Raw genomic sequence first — 12225 nt, 5'->3', positions numbered from 1 at the left:
AAAGGTGCATCTATATATATAATTCACTAAGCCAGAAGACAAGTAGCCAACCATGGAAAGCATGCCGGAAGGGGCGTGGATTCACTACACTGCCGACAAGTAAGACGCCAATGGCGCACGCAGGAAGGAGCCATGCCCACCAACTCTTAGACCATTGGATACGACGAAAAAATCACAGTCACGCCCACCAACTCGGACGCGACGCCTCGAAAAACATGCCGTCATTTCTGTTTGTCTGTGCCACATTCCACTTGCAGCTCTGAGCCACGTTGACTTTTCATTAGTCAACCTCAGTGGAATCTTGGTTCACACAGAGGCAGCGCCTGAGAGAGACAGAGGCACACACAGGCAGCGCGAGAGAGAGAGCCGCGCGCACACACAGGCAGCGACAGAGGCACACACAGAGGCAGCGCCAGAGAGACAAAGGCACACACACACACACACACAGACAGAGAGGCAACGCGAGAGAGAGAGACAAGCGCACACACAGGCAGCGCGCGAGAGAGAGCCACGCGCACACACAACAGAGGCAGCGCGAGAGAGAGCCACGCACACACACACACACACAGAGGCAGCGCCACAGAGAGACAGAGGCACACACAGGCAGCACAAGAGAGAGCCGCGCAATCCTTTAAAACTGAAGTTAAAACACAATGAAGGAAGCAGTCTTTAAAAACCAATAAGCCCTGTGCCTCTTTTTCTTAGCGTCTCACCTGCTTCAGGCCCTGCAACAGTCGAGACGCTCTCTCTGCAGCTGACCTTCTTTGTGCCTGACTCCACTACTGTCAGTTGCCTGATTAAAAATGGCCTTTTGAAGGTGAGCTATGGACCCGCTATACCACAGGAACACATTGCCTTCGAGCCTGCTCTCGCTCACTCTTAACGTACTGGCTTTCTCTCTCTCTCCTCACTCGCTCGCTCACACACTGCACAGGGGAGAAATGCCCGAAGCACGAGTCTACCCTGAAACAGTTTCAGCCACACTTCCACGCCCCTCGCTACACTGTGAGTGTGATGATTATTTATTTAAAAATGGGCTTTTGAAGGGGAGCTGTGGACCCGCTATACCACAGGATCACCTGTGACATTGCCTTCACATTGTTTTCCTTTTATTTATAATCCTGTTGAGCAGATCAGACACCCAGGCAAACAACACTGAATAATCAATAGCTGCAACTACTTTGCCCGCCCCCACTCCTTACCTGAGTCGGTTTCGTCTCTGTTCAGCAGTGTTTGCCAAACTCGGTCCTGGTGAACCCCTGTGGCTGCAGGGTTTTGTTCCAACCAGATTCCTAATCATTAATGCCGGTGAAACTCATCCGGGATAAGTCGGTTTTTCAAACACAGCCGTGTAGCAGATTAGTCTAGCAAGATGTAATAATCCGAGATGAATGCGCGCCCTCGCGCTGAGTGAAAAGACAATATATATTCAGTCTACAAAACATGATCAGCAAGTCTTTGATAGGCTGCAACAAAATGATGAAAGAACGGGCGCATTTTTTTCACACAAGCTGAGTGAGTGGGTGTTAGTTAGTTAATTAGCAACTCGAAGGATTTCAAGATATAATATACACAAGAGGTAACACTGCAAAAGCGGCCCAAACCAGAAAAGACAGCTGGCAAAAAGTGACTGACAAATTAAACGCGTGTGCATTGTACTTACTGAAAGCAGCGTTACGGATGTTCCAAATGTTCATTTTTGTCGCGGATAATTTGCTATCCACACAGGGAGGAACCGGGAAGCAAACCCACAATCTTCCACTGTCTCCTTACTGCAAAGCAGCCGTACTACTACAGCGCCACAAGGCAGTTAAAGAATGCACCGGGCCACATGTTCATTTTTTCCCCTGTGCTTAAAAGACATTAAAAAACTGTTTCTCAACTGTGACTCCGGAACAACTCAGTACGCGAAAAGCGGCCAGAATCGCAAACAACAATGAAAAATCTACGTGACTCACAGGTAGTGATGGGCCGCTTGATACTAAGGTTTCGACACTGTGTCGAGCTTTCGAAGCACTGCAGATTTTAATACTTGATCGAATAATGACATCTGCGATTTAAGGATTTCACATTTTCTTTTTCAAATGTGCTTACCTATATCATGGCAAAGTACAGGGATAAACCTTTATTTTCTGTCTACTCCGTTTTAATTAAGACAGACCAAAGAAAACATTTAAGGCTATTAAATGTGATCTCAAGAAAAGATCAGGGTTAATTATAATACTATTAACAGGAGCGATTATAATGATACAGTGCAAAAGTAAATACTAATTGAAAGAGCCGGGAATGTATGAGGTGAGGCGTCTTATTTTGTTTAACTCTTGCTATCGTATAGTGCATTCTGCCTGTCGGCGTTAGTTATATTTATATTTTTTAGACATCACACACTACAAGCTGCTGACGAACCCTTCTCTTCGTTGTCAGTCTGTAGCTACGAAAAAATAAAAGCAATACGACTTTTAACAGACGTCATTGAAGTGTATCATAAGTTTCTGTAACGTTAATGAAAATGGCCAGGAGGTGTCACGAGAGAGGTGAGTGTCAAATGCTTCGAAGCTTCGATACGATTTCCGACACAATTGCTTCAAACGTGTTGATGCTTCGCGAGGCTTCACCCCGCCCATCACTACTCACAGGTTACTGAACGAGAAATCAGCAGACTAGCATGACGGATGGGGCGTAATGGGCGTCCTTCCCCTCTCCTCCGGATTTTTCAAATGTTAATTTTTTCCCTGTGCTTAAAAATCATTAAAAAAGCGGCCTGATTATGCGGCGTATGGTACGCCGCGGGTTGGCTAGTTTTCTATAATACTCCTAGCTTTCAGTAGATGTTCAAAACCAGTACTACCCAAATCACTAAACAATTGTATTACATACTGTATTCCTGAGAATACAGAGGACTATCAGGTTGTGCTGTTCCTCCTGTTAAGTCACTTATAAACTGTTTAAATGAATACCCAAGTGAAAGCCACTTGGGAGCAGCACAAATTTTTAAATGAGATGACCTAGATATATGCCCCCTACCCGGGCTTCACAATGTGTTCTTATTGTCTCGGACAATTATCTACTGTATACCTTAATTCTCCACACAACCATGTTCCGCAATACAGGATATCCACTTGGAATACAATTGTCAGATGTCAGCACATACTTTGCTGAGTGTTCACATTTCAACTACTTTAATAAATGAAATGAGAAGATGATCATAGTAAATCTTAAGGTTGTACAAATAAAGAATCCACTCTCTAGTTAGTGGCTGCTAACAAAAGAAATACAACAGCAGGCAACTGACTTGTCTGTTTTTAGAAACCCATTAATCTTAAAAGGTTCTCCAACAAAGTCAAGTCAAAATGTTATCAGACTGGACAAAATAAGTGGAAATTTCTTTCAAGAAAATGTCTGTCATAAATCAATTATATATTTCAAAGATTTATAGCAGGAACCCAAACTATGGAAATGGGTCATAGTAGTTCCAGTCACTCGAACTGCTCATTCAAATATCTTAAATGACTTTAGAACAGTTGCCTTGACTTTTCGTATCATGAAACTGTTTACAGAAGCTAAGGAGCTGGTAAACAACACATGGGGCTATCTGGGTTATTATCAGTTTGCATAAATAATAACACCTCTGCATCTACTGGTATGAGCACTTGAAAGTGTCAAAAACCCACCCTATTCATTTATTTACTGAAAAAGATTCTTCTATAATATTTTGAATTAGTAAAACTTTATAATAACTTTAATTACTTCATTAACAAATATTTACAAATCTTTATAATGAATAAGTGGTTTCAACTTTAATTAGCAAAAAAGACAGAAAACAAATGAATAAATGATTTGTAAAAATGTAAAGAACCATTACATTATACATTCTTACTGATTTACTAATGAAAGTCATTATAAAACTTACCATCATATACTGGAAATGATTTCTTAATGATGTTTACTTTTAAATGCACATTAACTATTAATCTGTTAAGGAATACAAAATGTTTAAGACTTACCAAGGATTTACAGAATTATTATGAAGAGTAACCATTGTATTTTTAAGATTACTCTTGTATGTGAATTGGATGGCATAATATTTTATAAGACTTATGGTTTCTGTTAGGATGAGGACCCAATATATTCAGAATAAGGTTAAAGCAAACATTAGTTAAAAAAATAATTTCAGTCTTTTTACATGGTCATAATAAAGACCATAAATAGTCATTTTAAAAATGAATATTTTAAAACACCTATAGGGACCAGCTACAAATATGAAATTAATAAATGCATACACATACTATAAATAATACAACCTGTTATTATTAGAGCATAAGTAAAATGAAGTAAACAGGCACTATTTGAAAAAATTATAACCAGTTACCTTGGACTGCTAAACCTGCCAGCCGAATTGCCTGCTCTATTGTACATGGTATTTTGCCTTCCAAGATGTCCTTTTTTAATTGAAGATAATACTGATATCTAAAAAAAAAAAATAATCACACAACAATTTACCAGAAATATTTGAAGGAGCTAAAGAGACTCTTGTGGTTCAACCAGATGTGCATGTAATGGCTTTACCTTGTAATCTCCTGCTGAAACTGGGAGACACTTGGCACATAGAAAAGAACACCAAAATAAACAGTGGCATCCAGGCCATATTTATCCAGCTGCTTTTTAAGAGGCTTTTCCAGATCTACCCATCTTTGCTGATTCTGTTTATTTAAATACCACAAGCTGAAATATGTCACCTGTAAAAAAAAACAAAAAAAAACAGGATATTTTAGATTTTATTTAATATGCGCTGTTTTTAAAGAAAATCCAGTACATGATTAAAAAAAGGTGCAAGTTTCAAATGCAAAATACCATAGCAAAAATGATAATGCAGCTTTAAAATAACAGCATAATCAACACTTTTAATACTAATTTAACTCTCTGAAGAAGCTGCATATTTGTTTATATTTATCTCATACCTTGCCAATTCAAGTTTAGAAACAGATGAAAGAAGATTACTTTATTTAAACATTTTCTCCAGGCGTATGGAAAAACTATGTATGAAAGTAATTAACAAGTCTCAAAAAAATTTTTTGACCAGATACTTATATTACTTTATTTGTCCTAGTATATATAAAATGCATATCACGTCATTCAGACTAAACAAAGAAGTAGACTTCACTTCTCTTATGCAACATGTTTCATATTGCTACATAAACTGAGCAGATAAGACTTTTAGAAGGTCGGTGGGGTGAGTACTTCGAAGACCTCCTCGATCCCACTAACATGCCTTCCAATGAGGAAGCAGAGCCTGGGGACTCGGAGGTGGGCTCCCCCATCTCTGGAACGGAGGTCACTGAGGTGGTCAAAAAACTCCTTGGTGGCAGGGCCCCGGGGGTGGATGAGATACGCCCGGAGTTCCTCAAGGCACTGGATGTTGTAGGGCTGTCTTGGTTGACACGCCTCTGCAACATCGCATGGACATCAGGGACAGTGCCTCTGGATTGGCAGACCGGGGTGGTGGTCCCCCTCTGTAAGAAGGGGGACCGGAGGGTGTGTTTCAACTACAGAGGGATCACACCCCTCAGCCTCCCTGGAAATGTCTATTTGGGGGTTCTGGAGAGGAGGGTCTGTCAGATAGTCGAACCTTGGATTCAGGAGGAACAGTGTGGTTTTCGTCCTGGCCGCGGAACAGTGGACCAGCTCTACACCCTTAGCAGAGTCCTGGAGGGTGCATGGGAATTCGCTCAACCAGTCTACATGTGTTTTGTGGACTTGGAAAAGGCGTTCGACCGTGTCCCTCGGGGAATCCTGTGGGGGGTGCTCCGGGTGTATGGGGTACCGGACCCCCTGATAAGTGCTGTTCGGTACCTGTACAACCGGTGTCAGAGCTTGATCTGCATTGCCGGCAGTAAGTCGAACCCATTTCCAGTGAGAGTTGGACTCCGCCAGGGCTGCCCTTTGTCACAGATTCTGTTCATAATTTTTATGGACAGAATTTCTAGGCGCAGCCAGGGTGTTGAAGGGGTCTGGTTTGGTGGACTCAGGATTGGGTCACTGCTTTTTGCAGATGATGTTGTCCTGTTTGCTACATCAGGCCGTGATCTTCAGCTCTCTCTGGATTGGTTTGCAGCTGAGTTTGAAGCGGCTGGGATGGGAATTAGCACCTCCAAATCCGACACCATGGTCCTCAGCCGGAAAAGGGTGGAGTGCCCTCTCAGGGTTGGGAGCGAGATCCTGCCCCAAGTGGAGGAGTTCAAATATCTTGGGGTCTTGTTCACGAGTGAGGGAAGAATGGAGCGTGAGATCGACAGGCGGATCGGTGCGGCATCCGCAGTGATGCAGGCTCTGCATCGGTCTGTCATGGTGAAAAAGGAGCTGAGCCGTAAGGCAAAGCTCTCAATTTACCAGTTGATGTATGTTCCTACCCTCACCTATGGTCATGAGCTATGGGTAGTGACCGAAAGAACTAGATCGCGAATACAAGCGGCTGAAATGAGTTTCCTCCGCAGGGTGTCTGGGCTCTCCCTTAAAGATAGGGTGAGAAGCTCGGTCATCTGGGAGGGGCTCAGAGTAGAGCCGCTGCTCCTCCGCATTGAGAGGAGTCAGATGAGGTGGCTCGGGCATCTGATCAGAATGCCTCCTGGATGCCTCCCTGGTGAGGTGTTCTGGGCACATCCAACCGGGAGGAGGCCCCGGGGAAGACCCAGGACAAGCTGGAGGGACTTATCTTGCTTCATGTAGGTACTAAATGTAAAAAAACAACATCTATATATATAATTCACTAAGCCGCCGCCAGAGCAAGCAAAACACCCATGAAAGCATGCAGGATATGCAAGACACCCATGAAAGCATGCAGGAAGGGGTGTGGATTCACTAAGCTGCCGACAAGTAAGATACCCATGGCGCATGCAGGAAGGAGCCACGCCCACCAACTCTAAGACCATTGGATACGACAACAACTCGAAGAGCCATGCCCACCAACTCGGACGCGACGCCTTGGAAAAAACGGCGTCATTTATGTTCGTCTGTGCTAGAGTACACATGGACCTCTGAGCCACGTTGACTTTTCGGTTACGACGCACGACCGCATGCACCATTGCAAACTGTTTTACACGCTACATACAGCAATTCGCATCTGCGACAAACATGCGTCTTCTTAGATGGTCCTGCAGGAACACGGAAGACATTTCCCCGCCCATGACCAAGCGGTGTGTATGCTTCGAGAACGAGGGTGGATGCGGCAGGACCATCTAAGAAGAGGCTGTGTATCGATATATATAATTCAGTAAGCCGCCGCCAGAGCAAGCAAGACACCCATGAAAGCATGCAGCGCTTTGAAAGCAGTCAACTCACAAAGCCCAGCCCACCAACTCGAGCACGTGTCTACCCACGCTCTCAAGGCATTCACGGTGCCTGCTCATGTGCCTGGACGGAACAATTCACTTTCGTCTCTGCTACAGTACACATGCACCACTGAGCCACGTTGACTTTTCATTTCTCTTTTCGGTTTCAGCTGCATTTCCATATACAGTGAAACCTCTGTTCACGACCATAATTCGTTCCAAAACTCTGGTCGTAAACCAAGTTGGTCGTGAACCGAAGCAATTTCTCCCATAGGATTGTATGTAAATACAATTAATCCGTTCCAGACCGTACAAACTGTATGTAAATATATATTTTTTTTAGTTTTTAAGCACAAATATAGTTAATTATACCATAGAATGCACAGTGTAATGGTAAACTAAATGTAAAAACACTGAGAAAACCTTGAACAACAGAGAAAACTAACACTGCAATAGTTCGCGCTATAGTGCTAGGAACCGCTCGCTAAAAACACTTTTTTTAATGAGTTTTAAGCACAGGGGAAAAAATGAACATTTGAAAAATACGTAATTTAATAAACCACCAAGAAAAGTAACATTGCAACAATGCAGGCTACGAACCGATCACTGTAAATAGAACTGAAAACAAAAACAAGCCTTCTCTACCTTATGCATCCCTCGCTCGCTCTCTCTCTCGCGCCTGTGGTTGTGTGCATGCGTCTCTCTTTTGCGAGCCTGGAGCGCCTGTGTGTGCGTGCCTCTCTCGCACGTGCTCCTGTGTGTGTGCGTGGCTCTCTCTGTCTCACTGCCTGTGTATGTGCCTCTGTCTCTCGCGCTGCCTCTCTCTCACGCTGCCTGTGTGTGTGTGTGTGTGTGTGTGTGTGTGTGTGTGTCGCGCTCTCTCTCTTGCTCGCTGCACAGGAAATGCACAGGGAGAGACTGAACATGTACAAACCGAAAGGGAACCTGGCTTGTTCGTATACCGAGTATGTGGTCGTGAACCGAGGCAAAAGTTTGGCGAACTTTATGGTCGTAAACCGAGTTGTACATGTTCCAAGACGTTCGTGAACCGAGGTTCCACTGTATAATCCACAAAGTCATCCGACCGTGGGATACAAATGACAGAGCACCGCCCATGAACTCGAACCGCTAGAGAGACACGCCCACCAACTCTAAGAGCACCAACTCTAATACGCCTGCCCGCCTGACTGTTACCAGCATTCACCGCAATGTACTGGAGTGTAAAACCATCACAACTATCAGACGCTGTCTATATCTAAGAAGATATATAGATACTCATTATTCCCCGGCACGCGTCCACCCACGCTCTCAAGACATTCACAGAGCCTGCTCATGCGCTCGAACGCAACAACTTGCCACACACAATCTTGCTTAATTTGACTCAACATTGGAAACCTCACCCTGCTCGGACACGGAGAGGATTGACAGATTGATAGCTCTTTCTCGATTCTGTGCGTGGTGTTGCATGGCCGTACTTAGTTGGTGGAGCGATTAGTCTGGTTAATTCCGAAAACGAATGAGACTCCCTCCTGCTTAATAGTTACGCGATCGCCAAGCGGTAGGCGTCCAACTTCTTAGAGGGACAAGTGGCTTTCAGCCACGTGAGATTGAGCATTAACAGGTATGTGATGTCCGGTACTGCACGCATGATACACTGAATGGATCAACGTGTGTCTACCCGGCGCCGACAGGCGTGGGTAAGCCGTTGAACCCCATTTGTAATGGGCACCGGGGCTTGCAATTGTTCCCAACAAACGAGGAATACCCAGTGAGTGCGGGGTCATATGTTCCCTCTGAATACGTCCCTGTGTCCGCACACAACCCCCCCCGACCCCCCCCCCCCCCCCCACCATGGTCGGGTGTCTTGGTGGATTATATATAGAAAAGCAGCCGGAAAAAAGCAAACCCAAAATCTTCCATAGTCTCCTTACTGCAAAGCAGCAACACTACCACTGCGCTACAAGGCAGAGAAGGCAGTTAAAGAATGCACCAGGCTCGATTTTGTTTTCACTTCTGTTTGGACAACTGTGTCGTTCAGGAAGTGTTCACCCATCAATACATAATTATGCGGCATATGCTATGCCGCGGGTTGTCTAGTATTAGATAGAACTTTAGCACAGCTTCATAAGCTAATCTGCAATAAAAAGTTCAACGTAAATGTGAATATGTGTTTTGCAATATTATGCTGTCCTCATTGTGTAATAAGTCCTTTAAATAATTATTATATTTTTCTCTGCTCATTGATGTATGGTGGCAAAGAAATCAAATATTTTGTGTAGGGAAAGCTTTTAGGGACAGCAACTGACCTTCCTATGACAGGACATGAATATACTCAACTATACTGTGTTTTCCAGATTTTTTTGCTAATGAATATCACAAATAATATTGTAATATTTTGTAATATTTCAGATAACACAAATAGTACAGAGAATTTCCAAAAGCTCATTCCCAGTTTTTTTTCAACTTGAAACAAATGAAAAGAACCATGGTTGTTGTATGATTACATTTTAGTGAGATAAACGAAATTCTGTCATCTTGTTCTCTTCTGCATCATAATGAAACAGACGTATATTTACAAATATAAATATCGCACTAAAAATGAATGAGAACTAAGTGCCTCAAATCTTAAGCAAATAAAAAATACATTCCAAGAACTACAATGGAAGCTCTGAGGTTTACTCAGATAACAAGGACCAAAAGGCAGAAATTACAAACATCCGCTCTCTCAGCAGTTCAGTGCATCTTTTGTCCTTAAAGCCAATGTTACATTATGTGACTTTTAGTCGTGGGGTATGTTAGACTTGCTGACTGCAGGTGCTGATGTTGTCGCAGGACCATGTCATTTTACATAACGGAAAATTTCTGGGCATGTCAAATTTACTGACTTAAGGCAGTGCTGTACAAAGAGTTTAAAGGCATGACAGTTAGAGCGGAGAGCATAATCCATTGGTCTTCACTAATGAAGGAATTTGCCATGTCGACAAAGGCTTGTGTGCATGATGTTGGTTGACCAACAAAATATTTGCTCTTGCCACTATAAACCTTTCTACCCGTTCATAATTTTTTTTTGTTGAGTCATGCTATTTTCACTCCCATACTGAGCCAAAATCCTCAGCAGGTTTCTTTGTCCAACGAAATCTCACTACAGCACGTTGTTTAGCAATGCTGCTAATCCCAGAGCGGAGCCTCCAAGTTCATTTGACCTTCACGTAGACTAACAGCACAGTGCTGCACTGTGTGTGTTTGAACTACCCATAAGCCATGGCAAATACATTATATTTAATCAGCTTCACTCTGTTGTGGTTACTGCATAAATTTCAAATTGCCTTTACTTTTTAATTTACCCTTGTGTATATATAATGTCTTAACAGTGTTTAGTGAACAGGTGGAAAGACCAATGAAGCAACAATAACAGTGTTCAATATCTTATCCTTAACAGTTAAGGTAGTAATGCATCTTCCCTACAGTTATCACAACTGAAGCTAGTGCTGAGCAACCTCTTTATCAGCAGCATGTATTAGCAATTCTGGAGGCCAAATTCTTTAACGTCCTAACAGAAGATTCATAGCATGATTAATAGATTAGATAAGTACAGTAAATTGAAATCAGATTTGATTACAAGAATGTCCACAACTCAAAGCTCAAGGCCAGAAGCTTGGGGGTGTGGGATTTTATTTCACTTTCAACAGCAACTATTTATAGTTAAGAAAAAACAACCAACACCATTGTATTTGTTGACTAAAATTGACAAAAACAATGACAACAAAATTTTAAATATTATGCAAAATCCTTTGCTGAGACAATGACAAAATAGATAATTGAAGAGCTCAGTTCCAAAATTAGCTAAGTACAAAAGATACATTTTGGAGATAAATAGGAAAATCTGGGTCCGTAAGCAGATTTTGAAGCTAAATCCCTAAAACTATAGTGCTACACTGTTGCAATTAGCAGGTTTTGAAGCTCAAACATATTTTTCGCGCATGACCAACTGCATGAAAAGTCACAATCACGTGTTCACTAAATTTTACCAAAAGGTGTAAGTAGCAGATTTTGGAACTCACATCTTCAATTACATAAATACCTGCTTAAAATGTAACACACCTAAATTTAGAAAACTTTAGAACACCATTTTGATTTTTTTCTGAAAATTGTCATTAGGTCATCAAATGAGATTGCTGCTGCCAGGTAAGCATAGTTATAAAATTTTTCTGTTGTTTCTATTGTTTGTGGGAATAATTAGCAAAAAGGTCAACTATAATAGATTGCTTAAAAGATCTCCCATTATGTCACCACTACAGGTTGGAAAACTCTGGGCCATATGCCACTGAACCTTGTAAGAGGAAAGCAATATCAAGTGGCAGCCAAAGCTTTGCCATATGAATAACTCTGCATCCAAAAGTGCCAGTTAATATTTTGGGTGTCATCATTATTTTTTGAAATTACGCTGTTAACATAAACCTATTTTTTGCCATATATTCTGATTGTTGATCAATCAGAAAAAAGTGTGTAACAGTGCTACAACGGGAAGAACTCCATTTCCCAGCAGCCCCAAGGGGGATTACCCTCATTGGAAGACTGAAGTAGGAGCAGGGGCTGCTGGGGATGAGAAAGGCCAGCGGGAAATATGAAAAAAAGGGGGCCCGGCGGAACACCAGGAGAGCTGTGTTTTTGTGTAACCTGTCCGACGTGTCTACTGAAAAGTCCATTTGTACCCTGGATTGTTTCCAGTTAGGATGAATGGACTGTTTCGTGCCTGCCTGTCGTGTGTATAGTGGTGGATTATACGTTGTGTGTCTTCAAAAGGAGCCCTCCTGCAAATCTCACCCCTCGCCGTTCACGACTAACGCAGACCAGCCTGCCTGGCATCAACAGCAATGCCATGTTTAAAGTCATTTGATTC

At 42.6% G+C, this 12225-nt stretch overlaps 1 protein-coding gene across 2 annotated transcripts in view; it reads right to left on the bottom strand.

The window, feature by feature from the left end:
* ptpn21 (protein tyrosine phosphatase non-receptor type 21) overlaps nucleotides 1-12225 on the bottom strand; it is a 94421-nt gene that overhangs the window by 41171 nt on the left and 41025 nt on the right. For both annotated transcript variants that reach the window (XM_051919884.1, XM_028822266.2), the window contains exons 3-4: nucleotides 4567-4736; nucleotides 4370-4467 (exon numbers count right to left, since the gene is read on the bottom strand). In XM_051919884.1, coding sequence (XP_051775844.1) covers nucleotides 4370-4467; nucleotides 4567-4736 — 268 coding nt within the window. The remainder of the gene's footprint in view (nucleotides 1-4369; nucleotides 4468-4566; nucleotides 4737-12225) is intronic.

Source organism: Erpetoichthys calabaricus, chromosome 16 (genome assembly GCF_900747795.2).
Source record: "Erpetoichthys calabaricus chromosome 16, fErpCal1.3, whole genome shotgun sequence".
NCBI lineage: Eukaryota > Metazoa > Chordata > Cladistia > Polypteriformes > Polypteridae > Erpetoichthys > Erpetoichthys calabaricus.
The sequence above is the reverse complement of the archived record's forward strand: the minus strand, read 5'-3'. Positions and strand labels throughout refer to the sequence as shown.